The sequence below is a fragment of the Mesoplodon densirostris genome, chromosome 17, assembly GCF_025265405.1.
Source record: "Mesoplodon densirostris isolate mMesDen1 chromosome 17, mMesDen1 primary haplotype, whole genome shotgun sequence".
Taxonomy (NCBI): domain Eukaryota; kingdom Metazoa; phylum Chordata; class Mammalia; order Artiodactyla; family Ziphiidae; genus Mesoplodon; species Mesoplodon densirostris.
In genome coordinates, this window is record NC_082677.1 from 453,169 (window position 1) to 468,907 (window position 15,739).

At 42.0% G+C, this 15,739-nt stretch overlaps 1 protein-coding gene across 1 annotated transcript in view; it reads right to left on the minus strand.

Moving 5' to 3' along the window:
• Nucleotides 1-13,178, minus strand: part of ZMYM5 (zinc finger MYM-type containing 5) — a 29,611-nt gene extending 16,433 nt beyond the window's left edge. The window contains exons 1-4 of the mRNA XM_060080281.1: nt 12,790-13,178; nt 12,417-12,485; nt 5,813-6,302; nt 5,481-5,574 (exon numbers count right to left, since the gene is read on the minus strand). Of these exons, the coding sequence (XP_059936264.1) occupies nt 5,481-5,574; nt 5,813-6,302; nt 12,417-12,485; nt 12,790-13,178 (1,042 nt within the window). The remainder of the gene's footprint in view (nt 1-5,480; nt 5,575-5,812; nt 6,303-12,416; nt 12,486-12,789) is intronic.
• Nucleotides 13,179-15,739: the final 2,561 nt, after the last annotated feature.

Genomic DNA, 15,739 nt, shown 5'->3' on the forward strand with positions numbered 1-15,739 from the left:
TTCTGGACCAAATGGTATCATTTGAAGGATAGGGCTTCCCTGGTTGCACAGTGGTTAAGAATCCGCCTGCCAATGCAGGGGACATGGGTTTGAGCCCTGGTCCGGGAAGATCTCACATGCCATGGAGCAACTAAGCCCGTGTGCCACAACTACTGAGCCTGAGCTCTAGAGCCTGCGAGCCACAACTACTGAATCCCACGTGCCTAGAGCCCATGCTCCACAACAAGAGAAGTCACTGCAATGAGAAGCCCACGCACAGCAACGAAGACCCAACTCAGCCATAAATAAATAGATACATTTATTTTTAAAAATAATAATAAAATAAATAAAGGATATAGTTCTGTAACTTTTTCCCCCCGAAACAAAACTTTAGAGAACCCAGGAACACTGTAAATTCATCCATACTTCATAGATAACAGAAATTCATTGCCACAGCACAAACAAAATAGTTTAAATGTAGTTAAGAACGTCTTCATATATATGAATGAATGTCAGGGGAGTCCTTTAATGCTTCTTGTCTGTTACTTTTTAAAATCACTGATACTTCATGGCATGAGAAAATTATCACTGTAATATAAAATACAGTTTTGAATTAATGAGATAAAGGGATGACAAGAATAAAAATACATCCAAGAGTAGTCAAAACTACTTTCAAACAACTTTTGCTAGTCTCAATTATGTCCACAATTTGAGTGGAGTAACAGTATAGCATCTAACTACAGTATGCTTTTTTACAGTTAAGTATCAAGTCTATGTGCTATGCTTTTAAATTGAAAAGCATGTTATCGATCCACTTCACCATTCAATACACAACTTCAATTTACTCCAGAAGGTGAAAAACGGTCAAGGCTGAAACATAAAGGAAATACATGGCAAGCCTTCTGGTTTTAACTTCACTTAAGAGCTTATACGTACATAAGATGTAATTCATGTTTGCAAAAATATACATGTAAAATTTAGGAAATAATTACACAACAAAAAATAAGAGTGAAAGAAACAAATCAATTACACTGCAATAAAATTTTTAAAAAGAAGAGTGAAAGAAACAGAGATCCAAAAGAATGATTTTCAATGGACATTATTTCAAGTCTTCAACATCATCTTCAACCGCTTTTAAGCTTAACACATCATTCAATATAGAAGTCACAAGTTTTTTATATTATTTTTCAGGTTTCACTCAATCAATAAACAAAAGATGTACAAAGTAATAAGTAGATGACAAACATGAATGAACAAATTCATAAAAAGTCTACAAAAGTATTTTTAAAAGTTCAATGATCATTAAGAGGATATCACCTCTAAATGATCAGTTTAGCAAACATTAATAATACTCCTATCCCTGAGGAGAGCTTACAATATTATAACAACAAAAAAACCCCATAATTTTTTGGTGAGGACCATTCTGTATTAACCATGAAAAGTTTTAAAAAGATGTTGACATTTGACTTGGCAATTTCACCTACAGGAACTTTTCACTAGAAAATATGTGTGACAAACTTACGAGATATTCATGAGAAACCTGTTTATAACTGCAAAGACTAGACACAAGCTATTAAATTATGAACATAAAAAGCTTATATTTGACATAAGCAAATACGCTAAATGATGAAATGTCAAATGCTTCCCCTCCACCCCAGGTCAAGAACAAGACAACAGAAGGCACTTTCACTGCTGAGTGCCTGGGATTCAACCCCTGGTTAGGGAACTAAGATCTTGCAAGCCACGAGGCATGGCCAACAAAAAAAATAACAAGACAAGACTTTATACTCTGATCACTTCTATTCAACATTACATAAAAAATAAAAGGGGATCTGCCAGGCCAAACTATGTCCATAATAAAACTAAGATTATTTGCCTTTTTCATCGTGTTGGCATCTGCACTAATGGTGCAGAAGCAATGATGGGTAAAACTGCTGGCAGTGGAACCAAACTGTACTAGTAAAATTTTCTTCACTATCAGGCGCTTGCACAAAAGAAAGAAAAAGTAGCACCTGTACTTCCTATTGTTCTTCCAACAACAACTGGTCAACACAATCCTGATGCTAACTACCTGGAGTCAGCACCAGCCCCCATTTTGAAGGCACAGTCCACAACAAGACTGCCCTCACTTTACATGCCACCTGGACTTCTGGCCAACTGGCTGTAAATCTGGGAGGTTCCTAAGGCCCCTTCAGATTTGATAATTTGCTAGAATGATTCAGAGAACTAAAGAAAGCTCTATACTTACGATCAGTTTTATTTAAAGGATACAAATCAGGACCAGCCAAATGAAGAGACATACGGGATGAGGAAGGGTCCCAATGCCAGAGCTTCTGTGCCCTCTCTCTGAGGAAGCGTGTAGCGTCACCCACCTGGCACAGATGAGTTTTTACTGGGTTTCATCATGTGGGTGTGACTGGTGGGATTATTCACTGCGTGTGACTGGACTCAATCTCCAGCCTCTCTCTCCTCCATGGAGGCTGAGCTGGCTCAAAGGCCCAACACTCAAATCACAGGGTTGGTCTTTCTGGTGACCCTCAGCCTTAATCATTAGTTATTAGGAATCTGGTAAATTTCAAGGATTTATTCTCTCTCCCAAGAACCAGGGACAAAGGCCAGTGAAATTATTTATTATGCAACAGAAGTGCTTAGTGAAAAGGTAAAAATTAGTATTAATTTTACTAAATTTCAGTCTCTGACTACATCTTAATACTCTGTATGATGAACAAGGAAGCATCCAGAAGCCATTTCTGTTTCATACCAAAGAACAATGAGAGTGGAAAAGCACCTGTAAAATTGTTGCATTGCAAGCTGAACTAGCCTTAAAGGAATGACAAAACAAACTGGTTACTGACATTTTCTTAAAATAAGCCTTTCACTTCAAAAAAATAACAGTATTTGTTGCCAATGAGAAAATTTGAGCTTTCGAATGAAAATCAGAATCTTTGAAAACCTGCATCCACCACTGCTAGCGTGACAGCTTTCTAAGGTGTCAACATTTAGAAGACCTAGGTAACTCAGTGAATCAACACTTTCCAAATAACCAAAGCACAATGTTACCAAATCATACAAAGGTAAAATTCATTCAAAGATAAATGAATTTTAATGTAATAAAGTATGAAAAGTTCATTATATAGTTTCAGATTCCACACTGTAAGAACTTTTAAGAAACTACCACTTATCAAGTTTTGGTGCTGTGTCAAAAGGAAAAGGAAAAAACTATCCATAATTAACTAAAAAGGCTACTAAAATATTGCTCCATTCTACAGCCACATGTGTACGTGAGGCCAGATTTTCTTCTTATACTTCAAACTAAAGAAGATATTGCAACACATTCAATGTAGAAATAGATTTGAGGAGCTAGATATACCTTGCTGTCTTCTATTAAGCCAGACTTCAAAAAGATTTGTGGGGCTTCCCTGGTGGTGCAGTGGTTGATAATCTGCCTGCTAATGCAGGGGACACGGATTCGAGCCCTGGTCTGGGAAGATCTCACATGCTGCGGAGCAACTAGGCCAGTGAGCCACAACCTCTGAGCCTACGCGTCTGGAGCCTGTGCTCCACAACAAAAGAGGCCACAATAGTAAGAGGCCACGATAGTGAGAGGCCCGTGCACCGCGATGAAGAGTGGCCCCCGCTCAATGCAACTAGAGAAAGCCCTCGCACAGAAACAAAGACCCAACACAGCCAAAAATAAATAAAATTAATAAAATAAAATAAAATGCTTTAAAAAAAAAGATTTGTGTAACTGTAATACGTCACTTTTCACTAAATTTCTTTAGTGAAAGTAGTTATCTTTCATTAAAAATATGTCACATAATTATTGTTAAATGAATAAATACCTTTTAAATTTAAGTTTTAATTTCTAATATGACAGATTAAAAAAACAAAAAACTTTGGGATCCTCAATCACTTCCAAGAGTAAAACTGAGACCAAAAAGTTTGAGAACTGTCCTATAGAAATAATAAACAATATAAACAAAGACATTTAGTGTGTACAGTTTCAATAGTAAAAAATGAAAAGCCATATAAATGCTTAAAAAGTAGAGGAATAAATATCTCAGACAAAGGAATATTTTATAGCCACTGAAACTTCTACTTTTAAAATGACATAACAGGGGCTTCCCTGGTGGCGCAGTGGTTGAGAGTCCACCTGCTGATGCAGGGGACACAGGTTCGTGCCCTGGTCCAGGAAGATCCCACATGCCGCGGAGCGGCTGGGCCCGTAAGCCATGGCTGCTGAGCCTGCGTGTCTGGAGCCTGTGCTCCGCAACGAGAGAGGCCACAACAGTGAGAGGCCTGCATACCACAAAAAAAAAAAAAAAAAAAAGACATAACATACTAAAATTTAGATTAAATAACTCAAGAGAACACAAAACTAAATACAATATGCTCTAAATTCTATTTTTAGAACCACAGAGGCAAAAGACTGAAAGCAAACAAACCAAAATTTTAAGTTGTCAGTCACTTCTACTTAGTGAGGTAGGTGACAGATACTATTTTCTTGTTTCTAACTATGATTTCCTTCAAATGTTCTGTAATATTCTCATAACCAGAGAAAAAGATTATTTTTAAAAAATTTTTAAGAAAAAATAATACTAGCATTCCATTAAAACAACAAGTGATTCGGTTCTTAGCTCTAATTACTTTCCAGTCCTTTCCTGAAATTCTAAGTTGGTCAATAGCTAAAAGCACTAAAATGACCCAAAACAAACACAAACAAAAACAACAACAACAAAAAAGAGAAAACAAACAGCACACTAAGTCATGAAAAATCTGCAAAAAAGATTTGCTGAATTTTAAATAACTTTCATTATATTTTACCAGAACACAACTGGCCTCATAAGAGTCTTTAAAATACAGGTATCTGATTTGGGACTTTCCTGGCAGTCCAGTGGTTAAGACTCAGTGCTTCCACTGCAGGGGTTCAATCCCTGGTCAGGGAACTAAGATCCTGCATGCCACATGGTGTGGCCAAAAAATAGGGGAAAAAAACAAGTCTCTGATTTAAAGGTAAGAAAGTTTTCCAAATTTAAAATGAACCAACTAATAAAATGCTGATTTAAAACCAAAAATCAGAGACAAGCAGTCTAAAAGTAAACACTTGAAAAGCAAAAATTGAAAGGTCAGGTTAAAATTAAATAAATTTTAATTAAATAAAAATTTAATTTAATTTAATTTGTTATGTAATATTACTTTAATCCTTTAGTTCACTCTCCATCTTTTTATTCTATGACTTTTACATTAAAATAAAGATGCTAGTAAACAAAGATGGAGGTAGTAGTTATGGGAGTTTTCAATTAAAACACTTCATATATAAATCACATTGGGTAAAACAGAGTAGACTGCAGTTTTATTTAGCAAAAAATTCTATTTTAATACGAAGGTTAACAAAAAATATTTCACATATAGAATAAAATAGATATAGGCACCAAAAGTAACAGCCAAAAGTTTATTTACTTAGGGTGGAAAGAAAATATTTAGTATCACTTACTGCTTACCAGGACTATGATGAACTGTAAATCCTCTGTTCTGAAATACGCCTCCTGCCACATTCATTCTACCAGGATTAAAAGGTCCTACTGCAGTCTTGGTCTGTGAAGTTAAAGACGGGGTGTATGTTTGCATATTAACACCAAAGTTACTGGACTGCAGTCCGTTAGCGACATCTCCCAAGCTGGTATTCTATAGTGATGTTATATTTGTAATCATTAAGTTCATATCTCTCCCATCATTCAGAGCTTAATACCTGTTTCTAAGGTTGTAACATTAGTAATATGAATTTCAGAGTCGATTCTGTAGTGATAACACCATTACCCATTCCAGCATTTACCTTACTTCTTGAAAGACTGGAAGTGGAGAAATCCAAATCTTTGGTTCTGTTTTTACTTCCAGGAAGTGCCCATTCAATAAAACTAGAAGAAATTGTCTTTTCCTTTCCATTTGTTTCCATGTCCTCTTCATCATCAATGACAATTGTCTCACTTATACTTCCCTTCTGAGAAGCCAAACTTCTTGAGGAAGGAAGAATTATAGAATAATTTCCTTGTAGCTTTTCATTTCTTGATGCAGCAAATATAAAATTTCTTTGATCAGCTATTACTGGAGCAGAACTTGAAGGAGGTTGTATAGATTCAATAAATACAACATCATCATCATCATCCTCCGCTGACGAGTTTCTAGATCTATTAACTAAAGGACTAGCTGGGTCACCAAATGCTACGTCCATGAAACTAGCTGCCATGGCTTTACTCCCTAATAAAACAGGAGTCTGTTCAGTCAAGTCTAATCCTCCCGCTGAACATTTATCTATGCCAAAGAACCTATAATAGAGAGAGAAAAGAAAAAAAAGTTCTAGTATACTATGATCATTGCATTTTATTGCAATTCAATAGCACAAGTGAAATTTTATATTATTTTATGTGATTTTATCTAAGTCCTTCCTTGAAACAGAAAATTGTTCAAAATAATTCCATCAATTACCAATAACTCACGGTCCAAATACAATCACTATACTAAATATACTTTTATCTACTAAAATGACTATGATATTGTCCAAACTCTATTTCCCTAGGGTCTTCTGTCATTGTTTTTCCAACATTAAACCTTTCTGAACCTTTTTGTTTTTTGTCCTTGTTGAGGAATCACCAGACACTATGCTATAGGTTTTTAATACAAAATTCTGAAAAAACCATGATGTACATATAATTTAATTCATTTTACAGATCAGGAAACGAATTTGGGTAAGGCCAAATAGGACTCAAACTCAGGGCTCTAACTCTAGGCTCCAAATTCTTAGCCACTTTGTTTTATTCAGCAAACACCTCTGTGTACCTACTATGCACTAGAGAATGACAAACGAAAGGATCCAGCAGAGACATAGTTGGAAGAATCTGGAGAAGTGACCAACCAATGAGGCACAGCTCTGAAAGCAGATAAGAGGAAGAGGAGGATGAGTGCACAGCCGGTAGTGAAACTGATCATGAACAAAAGTCACCTTTATCTCAAAAGTGAGAGGGGAAAAGGTAAGTGTATGGCTGTCCCTTGGTATCCACGGGGGGACTGGTCCCAGGATATCCATGGATGCTCAAGTTCCACAGTTAGCCCTCCGAATCCAAGGTTCCATATCCGCAGATTCAACCAACCCTGGATCGTGCAGTACTATAGTATTTACTGAAAAAAATCTATGTATAAGTGGATCCGTGCAGTCCAAACCCATGCTGTTCAAGGTTTTGTCCAGTTGTAATTAGAACGTATATAAGTATGCAGAAATAATAGATGGAAACCTGAGGTAAGTTTATACATGCTGGCTTCAATTTTCTTAGAAGCTCAAGACAGTGAAGGAGGTAGGATCTGTATGGGTGTTGAATAATAAAGAAAAGTCACTCATACAGCAGTCATCATTCAATTTTAAACATCTCATATTGAAATATGCTAAGTAACATTCTATTCTAAAATTTTCCCAACTAATTTTAAGTGATAGTACTTACAGTCATACAATTGGTAATGTTTATTCTTAATAGGTGCTATGCCATTAAACATAGCAATTCAGTAAACGCTTATAAAGGTGAGGCAGGAACTATTCTTTTTCCAATTTTACCCATCAGGAAACTAAGACTCAGAAGATAAGAAGATAAGTAATCCGCCTGGCCCGCCCAAGTCTCCACTGCTGGAAAGGGTAGAGTCAGGACTCAAATCCAAGAAATCTGACTCTATAATCTATTTCATAGCCACTACATTATATGCAATTACTGTATACAATTTTTTTAAAAATTACTTGTTTTATTAAGATGAGTGAATTCATTAAAACAAAATCAACATTCAAATAACTCTAGTTCAAAGATAAAGAAATAACAAATCTAAGGAACCAGTTTAGAAGGGTTATAAAGGAAATACAAAATTTAGGATCATGGTTAATACTCATCCAGTAAGCTTATTATGTGGTTGATTTTCAGAGAAAAGAGGCAATAATTCAGCCTAAACTGAATTATGAAATGTAAGAGCTGTTATATACGAATTCTCTCAGTCCTTTCTGTATTTGAATAAACCTAGAACAGAAAAGAACAATTTCTGGAAAAGAGCTATAGCTGACTCTACAGTACCCTCTGGTGGCTGTTAGGTCCTATTTTAATCTTCCCAAAGAAAATAACAGAAAGAGCATTCTTTATGCTCAGCTCATTGTAGTCATCTATTTCTGATAAAAGATTAAGTATTCACCTATTTTCAAATTCCAGATTGTAAAAAAATTAAAACCCAAACCACTATTAAAAGTCATTGTGTATATAATTTAACCATCACTTTCTTAATTCCATAAACATAAGACTACAAAAAAGTTTTAACCATTTCTATATTATTATCTAAAAAGAGAAAAAGTTATAGTTTAGCTAAGACACTGAGGCAATTACCTCACTTCATTGAGTTTTACTTTCCTAAACTATAAACTGCAAATGGGGATAAAAAGGACTCTGAGGTTTTCATTGTGATTAAGTGAACTTGCAAGTCCCTAGTCTCTCTGCCTGGACATATTACAGAGTGCAAAAATGTTAAATCCCTCTCCATTGAGAGGGTATTCAGGCAAATACTTTGCCTACACCTTAGGATTTCAACAAGTGTCTAGTTAATCTTAAATATTTACCTAGTCTTCCTGTGGTATCTTATTCATCTGAAACTATTTAATGTTTAATTGATCTTCATTTTGATGCAATGAAACTTAATATAAAATCAAAGGAAAATCCACACAGAGAAGTGCAGAATCTAATGGGCGTTCCCTGGTGGCCTAGTGGTTAGGATTCCAGGCTTTCATTGCTGTGGCCCACGGTTCAATCCCTGGCCGGGAAACTGAGATCCCACAAGCCTCGCAGCGCAGCCAAAAAAAAAAAAATTGTCCTAAGAACAGAAAGTTAGGCTGAAACCCGAGCAAGACTCTTAAACACAAACTATCTCTAGGTTGTGGGTAACAACCCTGCAAAGTTAAGAAGGTATTTAATTAGGGGTAAAGACAAGAGTTAACACTAAAATAAAGACACAAATAAGGGTAGTTTGCCCTATTGTGTTTACTTTTAGTAACATCTCATAGCAGTTTTTATTTCCTAAAGGTTGCTACAATTATCTTTTTTTCAAAAATTATGGTAAAATATATACAACATAAAATGCCATTTTAATCATTTTTAAGTGTGCAGTTCAGTGTTAGTTTTTTAAATATGGTTTTTTAATGTTGCAAAAATTTCTGCTGAATTCTTAAGTTATAACTGAGTATCATGAATTTTCCTGAGATCACCTTCTATTAAAAAAAACCAATTGAATAATTTAGTAGCCATTCAATATTCAATTACGTTTGTGTATAATTAAGTAAAACTTACATATTAAAACAAATCAGTTAAAAAAACAGCTGCTAAAATAGAAATGGTGAGATATTAATATGACAAGATTAGTATGTGATGAGAACGGTAAACTAACCTGCTCATGAGTCTTCAAATGTTAAAATCACCAAGAAAGTATTTTCAATTATTTAATTATTGCTTCAAAGGTTCATTTTTTGGCCACCTATAAGCACACCTATATTACTGTGGCTCTATAAAAGATAAAGGATGTATGCTACAAAAACTTGTTGAACACTAATGAGTTTTAGGACACGTTCTACAGCACCTCTGGACTTAACACTGTCACAGATCTTTCTTAATATTAAAATATTTATATATTTACATAAAAATAACATCAATTCCAAAGCCAGCTTCATGATAGTGAGTATATACTACAAGCATTCCCATTTAAAATCAGAAACAAAATAAAGATGTATGATGATTCTGGAGGTTTTACTCACAAATGTAATGAAACAGGAAAAAAGAAAAATCAAATGAACAGTTATGACAAACAGCAAGAAAATTACTTAAGTGTCTAAATACAAAACTACTATCTAGAAATCAACAGCCTGGTAGTAGGGATTAAGATTGTAGACTGATCACACACAACTAACTTTAATCCCTTCTAAAACCCCCATAACAACAGTAAAGTTCCTACTGACAAGGAAAGGAAAAACAAAGAGAAGAAACAAAAGGAACAAAATTTGATAAGCTAAAGAGCAGGTGGATAAGCAGTTAACCAACTCTGCCTGAGATAGCCAAACTCTAAAATAGTGATGGAAAAGGCTGAGAAATATCCTGACTTACACTGCAGAATCTTCACGAGGCTCAAAGCCTATAGCTCCAGATATCACGGGACTAGGGAGCAGGTGGCTAAAACAGGAGGATGTGAAATCCCCAATCCCTTCCCTCCCTCCCTCCATTTTGGTGATGACAGGTCTTTCCCCACCCTGGCCCAAGTTCTAGACTTTTATTCTTTGGAGAGGATAGAACATAAGGTCTTTGACTCAGGTTCACCAGGCACTGGTGAATGCTTCAATAGCATGCATATGAAATGCCCCCTCTCTCACTTGATTTCCAGAAAGCTGGCATCCAGACTTCTATCTTCCAAGCAGCAGACTATTCCCTGGAAAACTTCTTTATCAGAAACACTCCTTTCTGTGGAATTAGGAACATGAAAAAAGGAAAGACCTAAAAATAATGACTTTAGAGATTCTCCATCAACTGGCCAAAAAAGAACCATCCTACAGTGAAGCTCCAAGCTGAAAGTTCCATTCACTCTTCCAATCTATTCTCCATTTCCCAATTCTTAATCATAAGTAGACCTGTCAAGAATTATGAACTATCTGGAAAACGCTTCTAATAAGAAAAATAGTTGTTAAAAGAGAAAAAAAAAAAGAGGAAAGAAAAAGAGGCAGGAAAAAGAAAACATAAAATGAAAAGCCACAAACTATCAGTACTCTAGACGGATACATGACAAGCAAAAGACCATATAAAACTAATATTTCGAGTATAAAAAAGAGCTTTTGGAAATGAAAAGCTTAGCAGAAATGGAAAACTCAGTGAAAGTGTTGAAAGATAAAGCGGAAGAAATATCAGGAAACAAAACAAAGATAAGAATTGCAGCCACCATTAACAATATGTGTGTGTGTCCCACATAACTTATGGGCTAGGCGATTTACAATCTTCATAGCAATCGGGCAGACAGACACAATTTACTCACTTATAAAATGTGCATAATAAAAATGTATTTAATTGAATAAGATGTGCATTTATAAAGTTGCATTTATTGACTCCTATTTAGTTTGCACTTGCCAAAGTAATAAGAGAGCAGAGATGCGAACCCCAATTTGGCTGGCACTAAACCTAGTCCTTTGCACACTGTGCTCAACTACGCTAGGAACACGCTGCTGAGAAAAGTGGCTTTTCTAAGTGGTAATACCTGAGTCAGTGACTTGATTTCCTGCCAGTCTTTTAGTCCCCGCTAGTTCCCTTTCCCTATGAAGGTCCCTCATAGCTCTAGCATCCTACCCACATCCCTTCATCTCACAGAACTAACAAGTAACGTGAAATATCAGCACTTCAGATATCCTATGAACATTACCCAGTTGAAACAATATCCATTCCTAAAAGCTGTCTAACTAATGAAGTGTGCTGTGACGCCTAACAGCCTATGTGCAAAGCCAAGTTTGTCAAGGATTTACAAGGGCAGAGGGAAGGCAGGAACACTACTATGAGAGATGCACTAATCACAGGTTTCTTTTTGATGACCAGTGGAAAACTGATCCGAAAGGACAAAATAGGCAGGACCTAAGACTATACAGAATCCCAGATAAAAATGGAGAATCAGATTTAGAAAAAAAAAAAATCATCATTTTCAGACTCAATAAAATTATTGATTCAGGCAAGGATTGGTGTTAAAGCCATTAACTGAACAGCTGACAGAACGCTGGGCATTTTACTGTACCAAAGTGAACAACACATAGGTTACTTCTTAGTAACAAAGAAACAACACATTAACTTCATAATGGAGACTGTCACTACCAATTCAGTGGTCAGTCTCAGAATCACGGCTAGGGTGAGAACTAGATTATCTCCTCTTTTTTTTTTTTTTTAAGACGATCTCCTGACTTGACCCTGGCTAGAGAGCTGCCAGGGTGCGTAAACACAAATAAATCTTCCTCCAAGAGACGACAAACTCACACAGAAGTATCGCCTCCGTCGACCTGACAACAGTACATTCAGTAATTTTTCTTAATCCAGCGATGAAGAAAAAAATTATTTCTATCCATAAGAAAGTAAAAAAAAAAAAAAAAAAACCAAAAGCTAACGAGAAAGCATTAAAAACGGAGCTACCTTTAACTTTTGTTTTAGAACCCTAGAGAATACAAGCGGTGTAAAATGTCAGCGCCCGCTCCCAGTGCGTTCCCAGGGATCACCCTGGCCTGGCTCTGGCGACAGGGCCCGCCCCAGAAACCCGCTCTTCGCCTGCAAATTAAGAGAAAGGCAAGCGCCACAGAGGCGCACCCTGGCGCAGCGCTCACGGTACTCGACAGAAACGCGGGGACAACTACTCACAGTGGCGACGCGGTCCTCCTCAGCTTCAGACAGACGTCCACCAGACTGGCCTGAAGGCGATTCCTAGTCCTAGAACGAAGAACGACAAATGATTTAGTGTTAGCCAAGCTGGACGCAGCACCGGCTCGTAACCACCAAAGAGACGGAGCAAAGGGACAAGAGGTCAAGGCGGCTCCGCGCTCTCCCCCCTCCCCCACCGCAATGCCGCCGAGACGCCAGGTACAAACAAGGCCCTGCCACGACCACACGAGACTACACGGTCCCTATGAACAACAGGAGGGAAGCGGAGGGCGAGGGCAGCCTGGACGCCAGCGGGGAATCCCAGCCCCCGATTCTGCCCACCCTCCGCCGTCCCCGTCGCGGCCGGACCCACTCGCGGGCAACTCGCGTCGCCGCGGGGCGGAAACCCCCACACTGGCCCGGAGCCCGAGACCTGCCCGCTCCGCGTCCGCCATTAGAAACTCGCCCAGATAAACTGTGACGAGAAGACGCGGCGCGCCGTGGCCCCGGCGGCAGAGAAGGGGACCGGCGCGGAGGGCCCGCGCCCTCGCCGCCAAACTTAGGGAACTCTCGCCGTCGCCGCCGCAGGGACGGTGCGAGCGCGGCCCCGAGCGCCCACGGAAGCGCCCCTCCCCCTGCCGCCGGCCCCCGCCCCGGGCGGCTCCGAGCGACCCCCGCCGCCGGCGGCCGCCTCACCCGGCCCTCGCGGCCGCGCCCGCACTCCCGCAGCCCACGGGCCGCCCGCCAAGGCGCCTGGGACATCAGCGGAGCCGCCGGCAGCCCGAGACACGACGCGCTAGCGGTGACGGCGGCCGCGCCGCGGGGCGCCTGTCCCGCGTCAGTGGGAAGCTCCGGGGGCCGCCCTCACCCATCTCCGCCTCCCGGAGCCTCCGCCTCCGCCTCCGCCTCCGCCTCCGCCTCCGCCTCCGGAGGCTGCGCCGCTCCGGCCACCCCCACTGTCGGCGGTCCTGGGCTGGAGACTCGGCGGAGACAAGCCTCACCCGGTTCTGGCTGCGGCTCCGCGGAACGAACTTCCCCGCCCGCAGCCTCCCCGCCTTGGTCAACAAGCGCAACTCCGCTCGGTCCACTCCCGGCTTTAGCGCGCGCGAGGAGGCGGACGCTGCTGCCGCGGCATCGCGGCGCGGCCCCGCCCCCCACGCCCTCACTGGGGGCAGGGGAGGGCGGGCCGGGAGGCTCGGGCCCGCCCATTGGCTGCGCCCACCTGCCTCCAGGACCCGCTCGAGGGGGTGGTCCGACGCCCTGTCCATCAGGCGCAGGCCACACCCCCGCACCTCTATTCCACCCCCACCTCCTCCTTCCCCGGCCCCGCCCCGGCCCGACCCGAGAGAGTCGGGTCGCGAACTCGCGTGCCCGCTGTGCCCGCTGCACCCGCCTCGGCTTGGCCCCGGGCGGCCCGAGGGCCTGAGCCAGGCCGCCTGCCCCCGCAGCGGCTGCGAGGGACGCCGCCTGAGGATCGCCGCGGCCTCGATGTCCCCCACGCCCTCCCTGTCCAGTGTCTGGGAGCCCCATGAGGGCCGAGCGGGCAGGGGCTGCGGCGACGCAGGCGGGAGCCGGGGGCCGAGAGGCCGGCGGCGGGGGTGCCCGCGCGCTCCGAAGGCTGGCAGCGCTCTCCCTCGCCTCAGCCCGGGGGGAGGCGTCCCTCGCTCCCGTCATGGCTGCGGGAGGAGACGACGTCCTCCATCTTGTCGGGGCCGCGGGGGGAACTGGGGGCAACTCCGACTCGTCCCAGCCCGGGCTGGGCCCCGCCACCCGGCCGCGGGGACGGCGCCCTCTGCCGGCTCCGCACCTGGCCCCGGCCGGCGCGACGGAGCCCGGCCCGGATGCCGCTCCCGCCTCCGCCGGCCAAGATGGAGGCGGCTGCGGGTCCCCGAGCGGGGCGCCCGCCTGTCGGAAGGGCTGGGCCGGCCCCCGGGCCTCTGCCCTCGTCGGCCCCCAGGCGGACGAGGCCCCGGGCCGGCCCCGCGGCGGGAGGGAGCGCAGGTGCGGGCCGGGCTGGGCCGGGTTGGACAAGCTCCGACTAAGGAGCCATCTGGGCGGCGGAGCTCGGCTTTTATTCGCCGTCTACACCTATGTCCCGGGCGCACATCACAGGCTGTGGGGGTCCCGAGGTGTCACGTAGGAGGTGAGCGGGGAGGCCGCCCTGGCGGCCGTCGGTGGGACTGCAGCCGACTCTGTTGGTTTTAATAGAAGTTGGTGAAACACCGTATGACCATGATTTCTGGAAATACGGCTAACATGATTTTCCTTCTTTTTAAAAAACAGATTGAGCCCCCTTTGATTATTCTGGAGAATGGTAAAGGCACAGGTTTACTGAGTGACAGACACAGATCAACAAAGACAAAAGCACTGTTAATGGATTGATGAGAGTCCCGTGTAATCTAAGTCCTGTGGTACTTACTGTACCATCAAGACCATCTTGATTCAGAAAATTCAGAAATACCCTTCATGATAAAACCACTCAACTAACTAGGAAGAGAAGGAAACTACCACCACAGAATAAAAGTCATGTATGAAAAACCTCAGCTAACATCCTTCTCAATGGTAAAAGGCTGAAAGCTTTTCCTCTAGGAACGGGAACAAGGCAAGCATGCCACTTTCACCACTACTATTAAACATAGTACTGGAAGTTCTAACCAGAGCAATTAGGCAAGAAAAAGAAAGGAAAGATATCCAAATTGAAAAGGAAGAAGTAAAATGATCTCTCTTTGCAGATCATGTAATCTTACATACACAAAACCCTAAAGACTCCACAAAAAAGCTTTTAGAACTAACAAATGGGGACTTGCCTGGTGGTCCAGTGGTAAAGGATCCACCTTACAATGCACGGATTGCGGGTTCCATCCCTGGTCAGGGAACTAAGATCCCACATGCCGAGGGGCAACTAAGCCTGCATGCCACAACTACTGAGCTGGTGCGCCTCAACTAGAGAACCTGTGTGCCGCAAACTACAGAGCCCATGTGCCTTGGAGCCTGCAGGCCACAACTAGAGAGAAGCCCGCACCCTGCAATGAAGAGCCTGCATGTGGCAACAAAAGATCCCGCATGACTCAACAAAGATCCCATATGCCGCAACTAAGACCCAATGCAGCCAAAAATAAATAAATAATTTTTAAAAACAACTAATAAATGAATTCAGCAGAGTAACAGAATACGAACTCAAAACCCAAAATCAGTTGCATCTCTGCACACTAACAGTGAACAACCTGAAAAGGATATTAAGAAAACAATTCCAGGGAATTCCCTGGCGGTCCAGTGGTTAGAACTTGATGCTTTCACTGTGGTCGCCCGAGTTCAATCCTGGG